This window comes from Ailuropoda melanoleuca, chromosome 5 (genome assembly GCF_002007445.2).
Source record: "Ailuropoda melanoleuca isolate Jingjing chromosome 5, ASM200744v2, whole genome shotgun sequence".
Classification (NCBI taxonomy): Eukaryota; Metazoa; Chordata; class Mammalia; order Carnivora; family Ursidae; genus Ailuropoda; species Ailuropoda melanoleuca.
Genome location: NC_048222.1, coordinates 27,040,232 through 27,058,950, shown reverse-complemented (window position 1 = coordinate 27,058,950; position 18,719 = coordinate 27,040,232). Strand labels below are relative to the sequence as shown.

At 53.2% G+C, this 18,719-nt stretch overlaps 2 protein-coding genes across 3 annotated transcripts; both read right to left on the bottom strand.

Moving 5' to 3' along the window:
- Position 1: 1 nt before the first annotated feature.
- CFB (complement factor B) lies at positions 2-6,104 on the bottom strand. 2 transcript variants are annotated; one of them, XM_002929629.4, is made up of 18 exons: positions 5,880-6,104; positions 5,557-5,790; positions 4,969-5,154; positions 4,650-4,823; positions 4,299-4,400; positions 4,062-4,198; positions 3,628-3,766; positions 3,166-3,297; positions 2,774-2,875; positions 2,547-2,684; positions 1,969-2,066; positions 1,714-1,831; positions 1,360-1,513; positions 1,177-1,253; positions 862-974; positions 637-769; positions 508-557; positions 2-209 (listed from the first exon to the last, which is right to left on the bottom strand). In XM_002929629.4, the coding sequence occupies exons 1-18, from the start codon at positions 5,941-5,943 to the stop codon at positions 54-56; spliced, it is 2,307 nt and encodes a 768-aa protein (XP_002929675.1). In that variant the 5' UTR covers positions 5,944-6,104; the 3' UTR covers positions 2-53. The 2 variants fall into 2 exon arrangements, with proteins under 2 accessions (XP_002929675.1, XP_019665898.1); XM_019810339.2 differs by lacking the exon at positions 5,557-5,790 and having other exon boundaries at positions 5,880-6,102.
- A 372-nt stretch (positions 6,105-6,476) lies between these two features.
- C2 (complement C2) lies at positions 6,477-18,384 on the bottom strand. Its single transcript, XM_002929626.4, has 18 exons — positions 18,247-18,384; positions 17,898-18,104; positions 17,142-17,327; positions 14,468-14,641; positions 14,284-14,382; positions 13,955-14,088; positions 12,518-12,656; positions 11,487-11,627; positions 10,595-10,684; positions 8,672-8,812; positions 8,453-8,547; positions 8,247-8,358; positions 7,982-8,147; positions 7,796-7,872; positions 7,563-7,654; positions 7,232-7,358; positions 7,045-7,094; positions 6,477-6,895 (listed from the first exon to the last, which is right to left on the bottom strand). The coding sequence occupies exons 1-18, from the start codon at positions 18,344-18,346 to the stop codon at positions 6,725-6,727; spliced, it is 2,301 nt and encodes a 766-aa protein (XP_002929672.2). The 5' UTR covers positions 18,347-18,384; the 3' UTR covers positions 6,477-6,724.
- Between the last annotated feature and the right edge of the window lie 335 nt (positions 18,385-18,719).

Below are 18,719 nucleotides of genomic sequence, written 5' to 3'. Positions count from 1 at the left end.
GTTGTCGCAGCTGTTTTAATTTGATCTCATACCACTTTCCAGCAGGAAACCCCTTACAGAAAGTCCAAATCCTCATCTTTGAGTTTCTCCTTGAGCCAGGGCAGCACTTGGAAGAGGTTGATGTGAAAGTCTCGGGCATGCGCAGGCACCTGCTGCCACCGCTTCTGATCTTTGCAAACATCCACGACACCCCAGCTGATCACGCCAACCTGGAGAGGGCAAGGGATGCCATGGATCATTTGATAGAATTCCTTCCTGATTCCAGGAGCTCAGCTCTTCCCAGTTGCATCTGAGTTGACCTAGAAGAATTAGACTGGAAACCCAGCTCAGTTCTGGTCTCTCTAGCACACAGGCCGAATGCAGGGCCTTAGCTAGCCATTTCAAGGAACAGTTGTAAGGAAGCCAGCTCTGCCCTCCTCTTTCCAGCCACACCCATGGAGCTTTCCTGCTTCAGGGCCCACGCTGACCACTTGGCATCTCCCCACAGATCGGAGAGGGGAAACTCACTTGAATGAAGCGACTCCTCTTGTGAATAATCAGGGGACCACCAGAATCACCTACAGGGGAGGAAAAGCTATAGGAGAGTGGTTCTTGGGCTTCAGGAACATGCAGCACGACCAAAGAGCCTTCTCTTACCTTTGCAAGTGTTGGGGTCAGCATAGGGACTCACCCCTCCAGTGCAAAGGAACCTGGGGGTGACCACTTCAGAGGTGTCTTTGACTTTGTCATAGCCTGCAGCATATCGAGCATCTCTGTCACAGCTGGCTTTCTGTGGGTGAGGAGGAGAAAGGGGTGATGAATAGAGCATGCTCAGGAGGAATTGGGGCCTAGAGGACCTGCTTAGAATCCCATGTTCCTCACCTTGTCCCCATTCTTGATATAGACCTCCTTCCGAACCAGTGTCTTCTTGCCATCTTTGGATAACTCTGACACAAACATAGCTTTGACATCCTTTGCAGGGAGCAGCTCTTGCACTGGACAAACAGGCTGGGTCATTTTAGTGCTCTCCCTCCCTCCCACCAGCTCCCCATTGCCTTTATCTCTCAGCAAATGTCCTTCAGCCCTTTCCTGTGAGCTAGGGACCAGGCTGGCCATCATCTGCTCCTGCAGCACCCCGTCATGCCCCTCTTGTCGCTCGGTACTGCTCCCTTGTGCTACTTTCCCTGAATATCTTACTCTGTTGCTGGCAAGTGGTTGACAGTGGAAGCCTCAAAGCTTGATTTGCTCCTTGGGTGCAGGGGAGACAAATGGGCCTGTTAAGGAGAGATGGGGAAACTCAGGGACAGCACATTGGGCCTGCCCCAGGCCTGCAGCACCCCCTTGCCCTAACTTTTCTCCTCAGGGTTCCAGAGGGCTCACCTGACAGTCTGGTCATACGTCAGCCTCTTCTTGAGCCTGATAAGGGCCACGTCATAGTCATAAAATTCATGAATGCCTTCTGCTTTTTTCCCATTGATGTTGTAGTCGGGGTGAAAAAGGATTTCCTTTATCTCCAATTCCTGCTTCCTCCCTCCTGAAGTAGGAGGAGAATGGGTATGTCAGGGCATCCCACTTCTCTGTGGGCAGCGTCCTGCCTCTGGCCCCATGTCCCACCGAACTCCAACTCTGCCCCCCCCCAAGTGGCCCAGCATGCCAGGGAGGGAGCTGCTGTGAGGACGGGGAGCGTGGGCTCCTACACAGCTTAAGCTTGGGATGGATTTGCTGCATCCTTACCCACGCTGACCTTGATTGAGTGTTCCTGATCATCCACTGTGAAACAGTGTGCTGCCGTCAGCACGAAGTACTCAGACACCACGGTCCCCATACAGCTCTCATGTCCCTTCAGAGGGCGCTGGGAACAGTGGCAGAGGGGAAAGCTCAACTTCCACAAACCCCACAGTCCAATAGGAACATTTGGCCCTTCCCTTACCCCCATTCCACCCTGATTCCACCTCCCATGAGTCCCCACCACCAGGACGCTGTACTTACAGTGACGGAGATCTTGGCCTGCCATGGTTGCTTGTGGTAATCAGTGCCTTTCTTGTGCTCCCAAACCATTCCACAGAGCCCCAGCGTCCGGGTTTCATCTAATAAGGACAATGTGCTGAAAGGTGAGACACTTCATCTCCAGATGGCAGCAGCCTTTGGGGGAGGGGCATCTACACGTTTATGGGGAGCAGAGGCCCATAAGGAGAGGAAGGATGGGGACATCTGTTTCCTTGCATTGTGGGCAAGAAACTGGTGGTAGAGTGAAAAGAGCTTGGAACTAAGAGACGGGAGACCTGGCTGCTTTCAGGCCCGACCCTAGCTAGCTGGCTGTCCCTAGGCTGCTCTGGGCCCCACTTTCCCCATGTATAAAACAAGGGACTTGAGAAAGCTCTCTAATGTCAGACCTCAGTGATTCTAAGATCAGGAAGCGGATAGTGCCAGGAAACAATGTGACAGAAAAGAAGCAGTGAGAAAGTCCTTCCAGACTGCCAAGGCTTCAGGAGGAGAGGCAGTATAAGTGACCTTGGGGGACCTGGGAGGTTTCCTGACCTCTTTACAACCTCCTGATATCTTCCTACCAAGCATTTGGATGAAAACATCTTCCAGGTTTTCCATGTCCTTGACTCTGAATACATGTTGTTCTTTATCCTTCTTGGAAGCCAAAGCATTGATGTTCTCCTGGTTCACCAGAGGCCCAACGCCAAACACATAGACATCTGAGGGAGAAAAAGGGAGGGTGAGTGTCCAGGCCCTGGATACAGGAGCTGAGAAAGTAAGGTACTGGATTCTAGGCAATAAAACTCACCCAGATAATCCTCCCGTGGGTTTTTGCGATCCCTCCCAATGTACAGGAAGTCCCGGATCTCATGAATGACAGAGACTGGGTCTCCACCCATGTTGTGCAAGCCTGTAGAAGAGATGGACCAGGAAGGGGGGAGGCAAGTAAAGAAGAGGGTCAAGGAAGATAGATTGGCTGGAAGTAGCAACACATTACAGGTTGAGGGGACGGAAGAGACAGATCACAAAGAGGCTTAAGAAGGGTTCCTCCTTGTAAAGGGTCACAGGAAAGATCAACATGGTTGGGGCCCTGAGCAGCACTCCGGGCCCCAACCATGAGTCTAGCGTTACATGTGGACCAAATGGCCACACACTGATACGAAAGGATCGGGCATGTGGGGCAGAAGGGTCCCTTCTGACCATCAGTCATGAGGATGATAACGTGGCGGGTGTGGTTCCAGCCTTCAAGGAGGGCATTCCCTGGCCAGCTCATCATGTTGTATACTTCCTGGAGGGCCTTCTTGGTGTTAGTCCCCGCCTTCAACTTGTGATCTGTAGGAAGGGAAGAGATCACCTTGCCTCGTCTTCTAAGTCGTCTATGAACCCTAGGGCCTATCAACAACCGAAATCCCACATCTTTCAGCTTTTTGAGTTGTCAAAACTGACTTCCCTTTGGCTACAAAGTGACCTTCTCAGCCCTCAACAGGTCCCCAGTGACCCATATTCCCCAATAATGAGCCTGCTGTCTGACCACAGACTGCAAAGTGGTCTGCCTTGCCTTCCCACGTGGTCTCACCACCCCTCTCCCCACAACCCTGCATTTTTTGACCTCGCTAACTCCAAAGTAAACCCCCCCAACCAGTCCCTTCCCTGACCTCTGACCTTCATAGCTGATTTGGTTGAGTATCCTTGTGACCCAGTCTGCATCACTGCTGTTATCATCTCTCAGTTTGACCCAAACTTTGGGGATTGTGGCATATGTCACTAGACCATATTTTGGCTTCACTCCATAACTTGCCACCTGTGGGTTAGGGGAGCAAAGGGTCATGGCACTGAAAGAATACTATGGTTGGGAGAGGTCAGCAGCTTTTCTGGGACAGGGAAAATTATAATCAGAAACTCAAGGGCTGACTGGTCACCCTGAGGTTCACCTGGATGATTGGTCTAGAGGTCAAGAAACTGCTTCAAGTAAAAGGGAAGGAGGACAGAATAGGACCAGAGGTTTTCTGGGACCCTGGGGCTCAGAGGCCTGGAAACATCAAGGAATTAGTCCTGGCAAGGCAGTGAGTTCACATTCAGGAGGGAGGGGGCTCCACCTTCTCAATGAAGTCTCTGAGACAGTTCTTGGCCCTTGTGAAGTTGCCGATCCCAATGCTGTCTGATCCATCCAGCACCAGATAGATGTTCATGGAGCCCGAGGGGTCCAGGACAATCCTCCTCTTCTGTTGTTCCCCTGGGTGCCACCAGAGACATTCAGGCTCCAGCATGCATCGTTCTCCTGCCTCTTCACCCTCCCCCAATTCCCTGCCTCCCTCCGCTCTCTGCCTCCAAACCTGGGTTATGCCCATCCTCAGCATCAACTCCTTCTATGGTCTCTGTCAGGGAAGACAGGAAGGCTTCGGCTACCTCTTCAGGGGTGTCATACATAAAGGAATCTGGGAGAGGGCAGAAATCAGTTCAAATGTTGGGGGGGCAACAGGGGGAGGGTCAAAGACACATTGACCAGAGACAGGGGATGGTGGGTTTACAGGGCAGGAAGGACTCAGTAGTGAGGAAGTTCTACGGGCAGGTTTAGAGGTGAGGAAGGAGCTGGGTTGCATTAGGGGGAAGAGACAGTGCGCTGGTATAGGGACATGAGGATGAAAGGGCAGGATCTGAACCTGAGGGTGTGGGTCAAGAGTTACCTTGGCAAGAAGGCTCTGTTCCACTCCAAGAGCCCCCTTCCTGGCATGTCCGCTGCTGGGAGCCACGCAGGGTGAGTCCCCGGTTGCAATAGTAGGTGACACTGTCTTCAAGGCGGTACTGGCTGCCCACCTTCCTTGTGCCAATGGGGATGCCCGGGTTGGGGCAGTACCCCGCTGCAGACGCATGAGACATGGAGGTGAAGGCCAAAACCTAAGGCCCAGATGGCACAGTAGAGCACAAGAGTTGTGGTCCCTGTTCCTCAGGCTGGAACATGGTCAGGGAGGGGATACCATCACCGGGGGAGGGGATGCTTCTCACCTCCATCGTCACAGATGGCCGTTTGTCCATCCCACCGACCAGTTGCTTGGCAGGTGCGATTGGCGGAGCCCCGGAGAGTGTAGCCACCATAGCAGTGGAAAGAGATCTCATCACTCAAATTGTAGTAGGGGGCCCGGGGCCAGTATTCTCCATTCTCAAACTCCTGTGGTCTTGGACAACGAATTGCTTTGGGGAGAGGGACAAGTAGAAGTTACTGAAAAGGAGGGTCTTCTCTTGAGCATATCCCTCCTGGACTCAGCGACCCATCACAGACAAACGGTGCCTTTTTGGTCCCACAGAAACAGCGGCTACCCTCAACCCATGATGAGTCCCACTTCTCCTTGCTCCCCATTTCTGAGTGTTGTTTTCACTGAAGGGGCTGCCTGGCACAGGGCAAATACTCAGTGAAGATTCACTCCCTTCCTCCTCCCTCCTTCCCTGCTTCAGTCCTAGACAGCTCCTGCACTTGCTCATCTCCCTGTTAGCCTGCTTGGCCTCAACAGAACTCTAAGAGCATCCTATCTGGCCCTTGGCCACCACCTGCTCCATCCCTCTGTTGCCCCGTGCCCACCCTCACTGCCCTCCAACCTCTGCATTCTGCCTTCTTGACAATCTTTTGGTCTTGGGTCTGCAGGGCGCTCCAGGACCCGGTGGATCTGCAGGTGCGTGCCTGCACAGGGTATGGATAAAAGCCAGAGGGACACACGTACTCCAGTGCCTGGCCCTCCTTGAGAAGCCTGAAGGAGCCACCTTTGATCTCTACTCCCTCCAGAGAGCAGGGGCCTTGGGGCCTGATCCCAAGCAATGGTGTTGTGCTCCCACCTAAAGAGAAAGGCTGATGAAGCCCAGCCTCACTAGGCCAAGGAGGGGTGTTGGGGATAGCAGGAAGGGGGATGGTGACCCTCTCTTACCTCCAGGCAAGAGGCCCAGCACCAAGGATATCAGGCAGAGTTGGGGGCTGAGATTGCTCCCCATGGCGATGGAAGGCAGTAGAGAAACTGGGGTTGGGGGGCAAGATGGCTTATCCGAGCTTGTGCTGCCTGTCTGCTTGGCTCAATGTTCAAGCTGAAATTTCAGACCTGGACTTGGTTGCACTCTCTTCCCCTGCCCTCCCTGACAAGCTCCAGCCTTTTATGCAATCTGTGTTCTGGCACTTGTGGCTCACCCCACCCACCTGACCCACACCACTTTCCGGAATGTCCAAGAGGGAGGGCCCCACTGAGCTGCCAGTGAAAGAACTAGAAACTGCATCAGCCCTGCCCTTTGCTGCCCATGATCCGGGCCTGACCCCTTCAACGCCACCTCTCGGCTCCAGTTCCTCCCCAGCGAGCCCAGACCGCCCCCTTGGGGAGCAGAAATAAAGGCTGGCTCACCCCTATTGACTGTTGCGGGGCAGAGTCCAGCCGCTGTTTGTCCAGCAGGGTCTGTGACCTGCCTCCTGGCGGTTCCTGGAATCATTCCGGTCTCCTCACCCCCCTAGCCAGGCCCCAGGTAGAGGCACAGACGGATGAAGAAATCATCGATTTTTATTAATTTCATAACTGGGAAATTCCACGTGAGAGTGAAAGGAGAGTGAGTCAAGTAAGGCGAGGGTGTGCCCCTGGGGATTCCCCAGCTTGGATGTGCTGCATGGTGTGGGGGGGGTGTCGGAGCTGGGAGCATGGGTGGGTGATGGGGTCTGAGGGTGAAAGTTCAAGGGTAAGAGACAGGCAGATGGCAGGTGCTGGCAGGACAACAGAGGGATCAGTGGCCACAATTAGAGGGGCAAAAAATTCAGGATACCCTCCAGGTGCTGCCTCAGCCAGGGCTGTAGGCGAAAGAGATTGATGTGAAAATCTCGTGGTATCTTGCCTTTGGGGGCCCTTTGGCGGGAGTTTTTATTGCTCTTGCCACAGGGATTGTAGAGACCCCAACTCACTAGGCCCACCTGGAAGAGAGAGAGAACAGGGTGGGAGGCTGTCACAGCCCCAGCTCCAAGCCTCAACCTCCCCAGTTCCTTCAAAGTCCTCTCTCATCCTCCTGCAAGGCCCAGGGCCTGTAACCCCAGTCCTGTGAGCTTCCCTCTTCTTTGCTCACCTGAAAAAACCTGTGTCTCCGCTCAAGGAAAACTGCTCCCCCAGATTCTCCTGCCACAAAAGAAGGACAAGAAACCGTCATCCTGACTCTCACCCTGCTCCCGAGTCATCAGGGCACGCATGCTGGCCCCAGGGACGTTCTTTCCCTCAGGAATTCAGGCTCAGGAGTGGGGGTGGGAGGGACTCACCCCTGCAGGGATTGTCATCCTTCTCCATCCCACTGCATAGAAACTGGTCCGTCACCACCTCTCTGACATCCTTCAAGTCGGGGAATGTGGTTTTGTCTTGGGAGACGGCCTTGATACAGCTTATCCACTGCAACAGGGGCAGAACAGGAGAGAAGGATGAAATGAACAGTCCCAGGGGCTACCTGGCAGTTGCTAGGCCTGGAGGAGCGGTGACACAGGGTCAGATGGAGAAAGCAGCCAGAGCTGGAGGAGGAAGGGACAAAGAGAGAACTTCGGGGAGCAGCCACAGGGGTCCCATCCCCCCACAGCATCCCAGACCTGAGATCCTCACCTCTGTTCCTGTCTTGAGGTTAATGTTCATTTTGTTTCCATTCAAGGACACAAAATAAGCAGGAATGCTCAGTTTGTTCAGAAGTTCACTCTCTGCATTTAAGGAGAAAGGGATATGGTGCTGGTCCCTTTACCCAGCATCCAGACTCCAGATTAGAGGCTGTTGCACAATCCGTGTCATCACTCCTAAGCCCCGGTGCCAGCTCCTCATGGGCCCTGAGCCCCAGCACTCACCGTGGTCTCGGCAGGTGCTGCCTGGGGGTCTCCGCAGAGCTAGATTGGCCTCCACTGTGCAGGGAAGGCAAATGGGCCTGGGGAGAAGGACAAGGGTCACACAGGCCCATCCTCGGTGTCCCCTACTGTGGGACTTCCCAGAGCATTCTCCCCCAGAGGACGCCCTCCCATCCCAGACCATAGCACCTGGCATGGGTGGACATCTTCACTTTCTCGGCCAGCTTCAACAGGGCAATGTCATCACCGTAGAACTCTCGGATCCCCTGATCCTTCTTGGCAAAGACATCAAACCCCGAGGAGATCACCGCCTTCTCAATACTGAAATCTTTGCCCCACTGGGAGTTAGGATCCCCTGGGAAAAATATGGTGGATTAGGCTGGGCCAGGGCTCCTGAAGGGGCCAGAGGCCAGGGACCAATGGTGAGAGGAACCTGGTGTGGGCCCTGCCTTACCCACATTGACTCTCCACAGAGAGCTGTTCTCAGCATTGCGGAAGCAGTGAGCGGCCGTCAGGACCCATTGGTCTGAGATGAGGGCCCCCCGGCAGGTCTCCTGGCTCCTAGGCTGCAGGGAAACAGGTGATTTTCAGGGACTGCTATGTCTCTGGCCCATGGCCTCTTCCATCTCTGGTCCAAGCCCCATCCCTCCTTCCTGGTACCTTAATAGTGACATGCCACGGTGTCCTTTCCTGGACAGAGGCATTGGCTGACATGTTCCCCACCCCACAGATGGTGTCTGTGAGCTGGGAGACATCTGTAGGTGTGAGAACAGAGGGGGAAGGAGATTTGTGAGGGGCACTGTGAGCGGGTCCCCAGCCTGGACCCCTGGCTGCCTCCTCACCACCCATGCCACTCTGAAGAGGGCAAAGCTCACTCACCCAGCATGTGCTCAAAGACCTGGTACAGAGCTTCTGTGTCCTGCAGAATGAAGGCATGTCTCTCCCCATCCTTCTTGGACCCCAGCTCATTCAGTTCTCTCCAGTCCACATCCAGCTTACCCACCCCAATGGCATAAATGTCTGATGGGGAAAAGGAAATCACCAGAATCTTGTGGCTGAGGGGCTACCCTGTGAGACAGGAAACTATCATTTGGAACTTACTGGGCCCTACAAAGCCCTAAATGAGCGGGACCCCTGCCCTCTACCTCCCATCTGACCTCATTTCCTGCCACTCCTCACCCTTCTCTCCATCCATATAGCCTCCTTGAAGTTCCTCAGATTGGCAGGCACACTCCCACCCCATGCCCTTTGCATAAGCTGTGCCTCCACTTGTTCCACTCCTTCCCAGACTGCCCACAGGGCTCACTTTCTTACCTTTTTAAGTCTTAACTCAAATGTCACCATCTCAGCAAGCCCTTGCCTGGGCTCCTTGTCTAAAACCACAGTGCTTCAGCCAATTCCATTCCCTCTCTGCTCCACTCTACACATTGGCACAGGGCTCTATCCACCACCCCTTACAGTGTCTTTATTGATCTTGTTTAATGCCCAGAGTGGGTAGAACTGTGTCCCTCAAAAGGATGTGTTCAAGTCCTAAGCCCCAGTACCTGTGCTGATGACCTTGTCTGGAAATAGGGTCTTTGCTCATACCTTCATTTTGGACTGCTAGCCTCCTGGATGTGAGAGCATAAGTTTCTGTTGTTTTAAGCTACCTGAGTTTGTATGATCTGTTGCACTACCCCTAGGAAACTAATACATCACTCCTCCAGGAGAGACTGTCTAAGTACGTTCATACGACTGAATAAAGAGCTCACGAGTGTACATGGAGGCAAAACTTCAGATCTGGGTCCTCTGTAAGGTGCAGGCTCTGAGAGAGGGGCCCGGAGCCATCTCTTCCCACTGGGGACCGGGGGCCCGCACAACCATCCGTACCGCGCCTCCAGGCAAGCACGGGTGCCCGTCAGAACCGCTCTGGGGCAGCCACAGAGTCCAGTCTTCTCCCGTGCTCTGCACCCCTCACAGTCCTTTTTGGCTCCCAGGGGACCCTGGGTGGTGTGTAAAGAGCGAGATGCTCAGACAGACTGGGAGACAAGGCTTTCCTAAGGTAGCAATGTAGCCCTAGGCCAGCCAGAAGCAGTCACTGTGGGAGCTGGACAGTTAGGTCCCCAGTGTTTTCTGTGACTATGTCCCTTCAGTTCCTGCTTCTTTTTAATGATGTTTTTGAGCATTTAACCCTAGCCCACTGATGCTAAGGAGTTAGGCAGGAGAGCTTGGCCACAGTTTTAAAGAGGAATCTGCTTGCCCCCGAGAGGCAGGTGGGGTTGGTGGCATGAAGAGACGACCCAAGGGGAAAGTGAAACTTGGAGGCCCAAAAGCACCTGCCCTCGCTTGTCCGGAGCACTTGGGTCTAAAATTCTCTTCTGGTCAAAGGTCAGGAAATTTGTGTTTAGTCTGAACCTGAGGAATTGTTCCTTTAAAGGCTGCAACTGCCAAAGCCTTCGTTGGTCCTCTGTACCGCTGAAGGAGGAAACGCCAGGCCCTTCCTCCCTGGCGATGGGCGGGGCACGATGGCGGCAGCAGCTGCTCAGACGCTGTTCCCTACGCTGTTGCTCTGTGCCAGGAAACAGCTGAGCATCTGATGTGGGGCCTAGCACCGACCCCTCTAGCAAAGGCAGAACCCGCCCCCGGCCACAGCCCACCAAAGAAACCAAGGCTGCAGCCACGGGCTGGTTTGACTCCAGACTCTTCAGCATGACTCTCAGTTGCCTTCACACAGGGTCCTCGCTGGAAATGAAGGCAAGCAGCCCGCCCCCCTCCCGGCACCCCCTGCAAGGGCAGCACAGCTGGGGCGGCGCCGAGGCTCACCCAGATAGTCGCTCCTCTGCTGGTTGATGTTCAAGATCTCTCTGATATTGTCAACAGCCAGCTTGGGAGAGCCACCCATGTTAGACTTGCCTAGAACGAAGGAAAAGAATTGTCCATCTGGGGAGTCTATCCAGACTCCCCACAGCCCCGGAGGAGTGGGCAGCCATTCAGCCTGAACCTTAACATTGAACGCTTCCCACGTGAATTTCAAGATACGTTATTTACTGGGCAACCCTCTTGGGTCCCCTCCTTCTTTGGGAGCTTTGTACCCTATCATTCAGTAAACTTTACTATTGCTCAATAAACCTTGTTTTGCTGCCCAAAAAAAAGAGGAAAAAAAAGATGTGTTATTTACTGAAGTTCTCTACATTCCAGGCACCAGGCCTGGAGCTTCATAAACTTTATCTCATTTAATTCCCATGAAACCTCACGTAGTGTGGGTATCTGCATTTTATGGGCCAGAAAACCAAGTTCTGAAGGGGCTATGCAATTTGGACACAATGAAGAGATAAACGGCATAGCCCAGCTCCACCCCGTGGTCCGTCCTTCCATCGGTGCGCCTTGACATGCCCGCTCCAAGGCCCCCTCCCTGTCTAGCCGACTCTAGGCAACCTCCCAGGTAGTAACAATAACTGAGATCTGTAATCACGAAACACTTTTACACAAACGACTTCAACTGTTCTCCATAAAAATTGTGTAAGGAAAGGAGGGCGGCAATGATTGTCATCCCTGTTACTGTCGTTCCGTTGACGTCATCAACACTAATTCTACTTTACAAATGAGAAACTGAGGCCCAGAGGGGCAGAGGGAGAACCAGCATGCAGGGCTTCTGAGCCCACACTGGTGCTCCTTCCGCTGTGCCAGAGTCACTTGCAGAGGCGACGATACCCACCATCTGTCAGAAGGATGATGGCGTGTCGGATTTCCTGCCAGGCCGCCGTCTTCATTCCAAGGCGTTGCATCTGGTTATTCATCATGATATGGACACTGTTTAAAGCTGCATAGGTGTTTGTCCCGGTCCCGTTTTCATGGTCTGGAGTATGTGAAGAGGAGGGACTGTCTTAGAAACGTCCCACCTACCACCTGGCAGAAGGAATCACTCTATCCTCCCAACCACTGGAAATGCATTTATCAACTGGCTTGATACAGTCAGACCTTCGTTATCCAGATAGAGATTTGGCATCACTGTCTGTTCAAACATTAAAAGCCTTTTCCCTCAGAAATGCTCATTGCCAGGGCGCCTGGGTGGCTTAGTCGGTTAAGCGTCTGACTCTTGGTTTTGGCTCAGGTTGTGATCTCGGGGTCCTGGGATGGAGCCCCATGTAGGGCCCCATGCTCAGTGGGGAGTCTGCTTGGGATTCTCTCTTTCCCTCTCCTTTGCCCCTCCTCGCTCTCCCTCTGTGTCTTTCTCTCTCTCAAATTAATAGATCTTAAAAAAAAAAAAAAAGACAAGAAAAGAAAAGAAAAGAAATGCTCATTGCATAACCCCACTGAAGGTCACTCTAAAGCCTCAAGATTCAAAGATGGGGTTCCCAAAGAACTTGGGTTGTTGCAGCCACCTTCTACTACCACCCAGGCAGCTTGACAACGGCATGGGGAGGCTACAGTGTTGAGCCAAGAAAGCCAGCCCACGTAGATCTGGCATCAGGAAGGAGCCACAGACCTGCACAATGCATTTGGATGTGTAGCATGTTAGAGTAAGCCATGTGTTGGTGGGAACTGGGACCCCACCCCCGCCAGGAACCTGACTTGGAAGCCGCCTCCCGCTGACGAAGCTGAACCCCAGAGCTCTGGGACTAGAATGCCACCAAAGGCCTCATCTCTCTCTCTAACTTGTTCAGAATCTCTTTGCAGGCACAGAGAGCTCATTCTCCTCCCCGCTCCCCCGCCCACCTCATCGCCTTCATTTGATGACACCCATACCTTTATAATTGATATTGTTCAGACTGTTGATCACTTCGGTCACATCCCGGGAGTTGTCATACAGAACAGACATGACGACTTGGGGCTTGGATGCAAAGGTGATGATGGCGACACTAACATTGATCTCAAAGCTGAAGATCTGTGAAGAGCAAGTGACAGGCAGCTTGAGAGGCCTTGAAACCAAAGGGGAGAGAGTAAGAGAGTAAGCCAAGGGCCTGAGAGGAGGCAGAGAGCCTGGACCATGAGCAGTCACTTGCTAGGACACTGCTGTTGCAGGGAGCCAGGAAACTGACATCTGTTGACCGTGTCCTCTCTTTGATAGGCCGCTCGCTCCTCATTGCATCCTCCCATCAGTTCTGTGAGGGGCAAGACGGCCCCTATTTTACAGATGGAGAGCTTGTCCACACGGATCTGAGGCGCTCCTCTAACCACGTGTTCTGCAGCCTCAAAGCTTAGTGGTTACTGTAAGTCTTAAGAGAACCTAAGCAGCACAAAAACTGCCTTCTTTAAAACGTAGCTGGGGGGCGCCTGGAGGGGTCAGTCCGTGAAGCGTCTGCCTGCCTTTGGCTCAGGTCAGGATCCCAGAGTCCTGGGATGATCTCAGTCAAGTAGGGGCTCCCTGCTCAGAGGGGGAGTCTGCTCCTCCCTCTCCCTCTGCTCCTTCCCCTGCTTGTGCTCCCGCACGCTCTCTCTCTGTCAACTAAGTAAAAAAAAAAATCTTTTAAATAAATAAATAAATAAATAAATAAATAAATAAATAAATAAAATGAAGCTGGGAAGAAAAACACACATCTGCATAAACTATTGTGAAAAGCATAATTACCAAGCAAAGTGCTGGCATGGAATCTAAACTAGTGGCTTCCAAACTCTCCTGTTCACTCATCTCGCCAGTAAAAACATTCTGAGCACATACCTCGATATAGGTATATATATTTATAAAAACCAACTCATATTTATAAAGTGCATCACTATTCAAATATATTATACACCTTTTAAACACAAAAAAATTTGGGATTTTTGAGGGAAGGTATTAAATATTAAGTGGTTGATTTAATTTAAAGTAAAATTATTCAGCAAGAATGCCAGTACTTATCTACCACACCCCGGTGGGTTATTTTGTATACCCGTCTGTGGAGAGCGCCATTCTAGATGATGGGTGCCTGGGAAACAGGCCCTCAGCCTTGTTCATCTATGGCGTCTCCCAGCACCCAGCACCCAGCACAGTGCCTAACACATAGAAGGTGCCCCAGCAGTGTTTGTGGGATGAAAAATAGGATCCTATAAATTGAATCCATGATTCCTGCATGGCATGCGCATCATCTGGGAGGACTTCTTGGAGGAGGTAGGCTGTGAGTGGGATTCTGAGGAAGGGAAGGAACCAGAGACAGACAGTGGGCTTAGGAAGCCTCCTCTGTACGCACAGTCCTATTTCCTGACCCTGTCCACCATGAGAATGGCGCTCTCCTTGAAGATCTGAAAGTCGTCTTCGGCCACGCTCTGAGAGGCGTCCAGGAGAAGGTAGAGGTTCAGGTGACCAGAGCGCTGGATATGGATTTTACGGCCCACGCCCTCTGGGAGAAACGTAGAAGGGGTAGATTCACATCTTGACCGCCCACCTGCTCTCTCGCCAAGGGGTAGGGCCTCCCTGCCACCCTCCAGTCAGCTCAGCCCCACCGAGCCTTCCCGAAGCTCTCGGCGTCCTCTGGGAAGTCTGCTCCTCCCCAGGCCAGGCCCAGCACCCTGCTGCCCCCACCTCAAGCCCTTACTTGTTTTCTTCTGGGTGGGATTGGTGGCTCCAAGTAGGTGGGAGAACGAGGTACCCAGGGCGGGGGCCACATCCTCGGGAAAGTCATAAGAGTAGGGCTCTGTGGGAAGAGTCACTGCGGTCATCCAGGGTCAGGGCTGGGGTGTCCAGGAATCTCCGGTGGCTCCAAGTGGCTGGCTACTCACGGCGGCATATGGGCTCCGTCCCGCTCCAGGCCCCGTTGCTCTGGCACTCCCGCTCCGCCGACCCAGTCAGCACCAGATTTGAGGAGCAGCGGTAGCTGACTTTGTCCCCAAGGCCAAAGCGGGACCCCGTCCGCACGGCGCCCACCGAGATGCCGGGGTTGGGGCAGTGGCCAGCTGTGAGGCAACAGAGGGAGATGGCGGTGAGCAGGGACGCCCCTCCTCGGCCTTTCTGCCCTGCGCACCCACCCTCCCCTCTTCCTCCTCTCCAGACCCTTCGAGGCTCTGCAGGCCATTTGGCCTCTCCCCCTTGGGAGACACCACGACCAAGGGTGTGGATGGAAAATCTTAAGTAGAGCAGAATGTTTAGAACTCAGTGCCCTCGGTCTCCAGTTAAAGTGCCCCAGTGCCAACCTGGGGACTCAGCCTGCGTCCATCCCCAAGCCCCAGGGAGATGCTGACCGAGGAGCCCAACACCACCACAGAGAATACTGGCACTTCATAAACCACAATGAGGCATCGCTACACACCCGCCAGGATGGCTAAAACCGAAAATACGGATAACGCCTTAATCCCATACTGCCGGAGCCACAATGGGCAAACTGTTAGCCAGTCTCTACTAAAACTCAATGTGTGCCGGGGCGCCTGGGGGGCTCAGTCAGTTAAGTGTCCAACTCTTGATTTCAGCTCAGGTCATGATCTCAGGGTGGGGAGATTGAGCCCCGCTCCGGGCTTGTGCTCAGTGTGGAGTCTGCTCAAGTTTCTCTCTCCTGGGGCGCCTGGGTGGCTCAGCCGGTTAAGTGTCTGCCTTAAGGCAGAATAGGGATCAAGCCCCACAGCCTGCTCCCTGCTCAGCGGGGAGTCTGCTTCTCCCTCTTCCTGCCGCTCCCCATGCTTGTACTCTCTCTCTCTGTCAAATAAATAAATAAAATCTTTAAAAAAAAAAGATTCCGGGGCCCCTGGGTGGCTCAGTTGGTTAAGCATCTGCCTTCGTCTCAGGTCGTGATCCCAGGGTCTTGGGATCGAGCCCCCCATCGGGCTCCCTGCTCAGCAGAGAGCCTGCTTCTCTCTCTCCCTCTGCTCCTCCCCCTGCTTGTGTGCGCTCGCTCGCTCTCTGTCAATTAAATAAATAATTAAAAAAAAAAAGATTCTCTCTTTCTCTCTGCCCCGTGCTCTCTCTCTAAAAAAGAAATAAATAAAATTTTTTAAAAAACTAAATATATGACAACATATGACCCGATAATTCCACTCCTAGACAACATGCTCAAGAGAAGCAAATTCACATGTGCACCAACTGTTACATACATGGACATTCATAGGGCTTTACTCATAATAGCCCCAAACCAGAAAGAACCCAAATGCCCATCAAGAAGAGAACCCATAAACACATTGCAATCTATTTCTATAATAAAACTACACAGCAATAAAAAATAACAGGGGTTCCTGGGTGGCACAGTTAGTGGTTGAGTGTCTGACTCTTGGTTTCGGCTCAGGTGGTGTTCTAGGGGCTATGGGATCGAGCCCCGTGTCAGGCTCCGCACTCAGCATGGAGAGCTGAATCTGCTTAGGACTCTCTCTGCCCCACCCCCACCCCCGTCTCTCTAAAATAAATCAATAAATCTTAAAAAATAAATAACAAACTTGCTGCTACACAGGATCACACATTCAAATCTCACAGGAGAACGCTGAGTAAAGGAAGCCAGCTATTTGATAGAGTCATGAGTATGAGTAGGGAACCAGCGGCTGGGCCCCTGGGGGACGGGATGGTCCTACCATCTTGTGGACTCCGTGTCTTCTGTATTATGTGCTCAGAACTATCATCCAGGAAGCTCCTAAAACCCAGGGAATCCTAGGAGCCCCACATCTATCAAGCAGAGCCCCTCACCATTGACAGGGGCAGTAATAACTATGACAAACTCCAGGGACTCTTCTAGATGCTTACTGATGTCAACTCAATCCCACAGCAACCCCATGCAGTGGCCAGTCTTACTATTTCTATTTGAGATGTGAAAATCGAGGCACAGAGGGGCGCCTGGTGGCTCATTCGGTTAAGCGTCTGCCTTTCGGCTCAGGTCATGATCCCGGGGTCCTGGGATCCAGTCCCACATCAGGCTCCTTGCTCAGTGGGGGGTCTGCTTCTCCCTCTCGCTCTGCTCTTCCCTCTGCTCATGCTCTCTCTCTCACTATCTCTCTTGCTTGCTCTCTCTCTCAAGTAAATAAATACTTAAAAAAAAAAAAAGAAAAAGAAAAATTAAGGCATAGAGAGGTTAAATAACCTGCCCAAAGGCTGCCAAAGTCCGAGCCATGTTGGACCCAAGCTGGCTGCCGAGGTGAGGGACTGAAACACAGCGTTAGGTCCGCTCTCGCTCAACACATTGTCCCTACAATAGCCCATTGGCCCTGAAAACCAATCTTGCTTTGAGACATTTGGAAAAGCAGACAGAGGGCATGGAGCCTTGATGTTGGATCTGAAGCTTAGCACGGACTACCTCTGCCCGGCTCCCTGCAGGTGGGTGATGTGTGACCTGCAGACCTCAATTTACCAAAATCCAGGAATATTATTTTGCCATTAGAGACACCAGGCCCCTGTCCCCACAGAGGCCCCCTGGGCACGCATCTGACTCCGAGGTTCCTGGGAGACCCCAGCCCCCATTCAGCTGGGGAGCCGGGCACTCACCCCCATTGTCACACACGGCCGTCTCGCCATCCCACATGCCGTTGGGGCGACACTGCCGCACAGGTGAGCCTCGCAGGGTGAGGCCGTCCTCACACTGGAAGCTCAGGTTGCCGCCCACTGGGTGGGACCCCAGCCGCGGGGTGAACATGCCATTCTCAAAGGAAACAGGAGCAGGACAGCGAACAGCTGGAGGGAGAGAAGGGGAGGGGAATATAGGGATGGCTGGAAAACACCTGGGCTGGGCTTGGATGCGCAGGCATCACCAACTGGCTGTCAAAAGATGGGGCTGTTGCACGTGCAGGCACTGCTGTGGCTGTTGGCGGGGTACTGGCACTGTCTCACAGTTCTGCCTGACAGACGGACAACCACTTCTCTCGGCCCCTGAGGGCCATGGCCACCCCAGCCCCTCCCCTGGGGTCCTCAGATGCCGTGTGAGTGGACAACTGAGGGGGTAACATCCGGCATGACGGGAGACACCTGCACCCCTTCGGTCGGGATTCTGCAGTCAATTGTGAAGTATTAGAAAAAAAATCACCCCGAATATTTAAAAAATCTCCATCAAAGTCTTCTTCCAATGCCTTGCTATGGACAATGGACATTTTCCCACTCTTTTGAAAAGCCCAAGGAAAAGCAGCTTTGCCATCCCTGGCACACCACGCAGTCAGGTTAAGCCCCACCCGGAGCAAGTCCTAAGTAGAGGTTTCTGGAGTGGCCACCGGTGGCCCCACCCTGAGCAAGGCCCACGGAGAGCCTCACGTTTGCAGACTGCCTTTGTCAGCTGGGTGGATCTCAGGCTCTGCCACTGCCCGTTGCTCTTGCACAGCCGTGACGCTGGAACCGGGTAGCGGCCCAGGGGACAGGAGTAGGTGAGGACACTCCCAGGGGCCCAGCCATGGCTGAGGGTGAAAGTGCCACCAGAGATATTCACATTCCGGGAGCAGGAGGGAGCCTCTGCAGCCAAGCCTGTGGGCATGGGACACAACCCAGAAATGCAGAAAAGATGAGAACAGAAAAGCAAGAGAGATTGTCATTTCCGAGTGGGAACTCAATGTGGGCAGCACACGCCTTTTCCGCGGACCTCAACATTCCCCTCCCCTGCTCCTACCTGGGTACAGGGGCAACAGGCAAAGGAAAGCCATCAGTGGGTCCATGGTGTCCACCTTGGGGCAGAGAGAGGCAGAAAGCAGGCAGAGGGAAAAGGTCATCTGACTTCCTGAAACCCAGGGCTGACTCAGCAGCTGCTTCATTTGCTGCCAGAGATGGAAAACTAGGGAGTGGCAAGGGGGATGTGTTCTCTCTCTTTTTTTTAATGAATAATTTTTTGTAAAGATTTTATTTATTTCAGAGAGAGAGCATGAACAGGGGGGAAGGGCCACAGGGAAAGGAAGAAGCAGACCCCCTCACTGAGCAGGGAGCCCCACGATGACACAGGATCATGACCTGAGCCGGAGGCAGGCGCCCCGGGGGATGTGCTCTTGGCAGGAAAAAATAATCAGGGATCAGGGACTGAGCTGAGAGGGCAAAGCCCTGGCCCATCTCCCTAATCCCAACATATCCCAGTCAGTCAACTTGCACCAT

What these genes read in the sequence shown, in the direction of transcription:
- CFB (XM_002929629.4), bottom strand. Translation starts at nt 5,943, where the DNA reads ATGGGGAGCAATCTCAGCCCCCAACTCTGCCTGATATCCTTGGTGCTG. An exon ending in TCAGAGACTTCATTGAGAAG is followed by an intron (nt 3,767 to 4,061) that starts GTGGAGCCCCCT and finishes CCTAACCCACAG; the next exon opens with GTGGCAAGTTATGGAGTGAA. An exon ending in ATATCAAGAATGGGGACAAG is followed by an intron (nt 770 to 861) that starts GTGAGGAACATG and finishes CCTCACCCACAG; the next exon opens with AAAGCCAGCTGTGACAGAGA.
- C2 (XM_002929626.4), bottom strand. Translation starts at nt 18,346, where the DNA reads ATGACCTTTTCCCTCTGCCTGCTTTCTGCCTCTCTCTGCCCCAAGGTG. An exon ending in CCTGTTGCCCCTGTACCCAG is followed by an intron (nt 18,105 to 18,246) that starts GTAGGAGCAGGG and finishes CCATGCCCACAG; the next exon opens with GCTTGGCTGCAGAGGCTCCC. An exon ending in GGTCTTTGAGCACATGCTGG is followed by an intron (nt 8,548 to 8,671) that starts GTGAGTGAGCTT and finishes TCACACCTACAG; the next exon opens with ATGTCTCCCAGCTCACAGAC.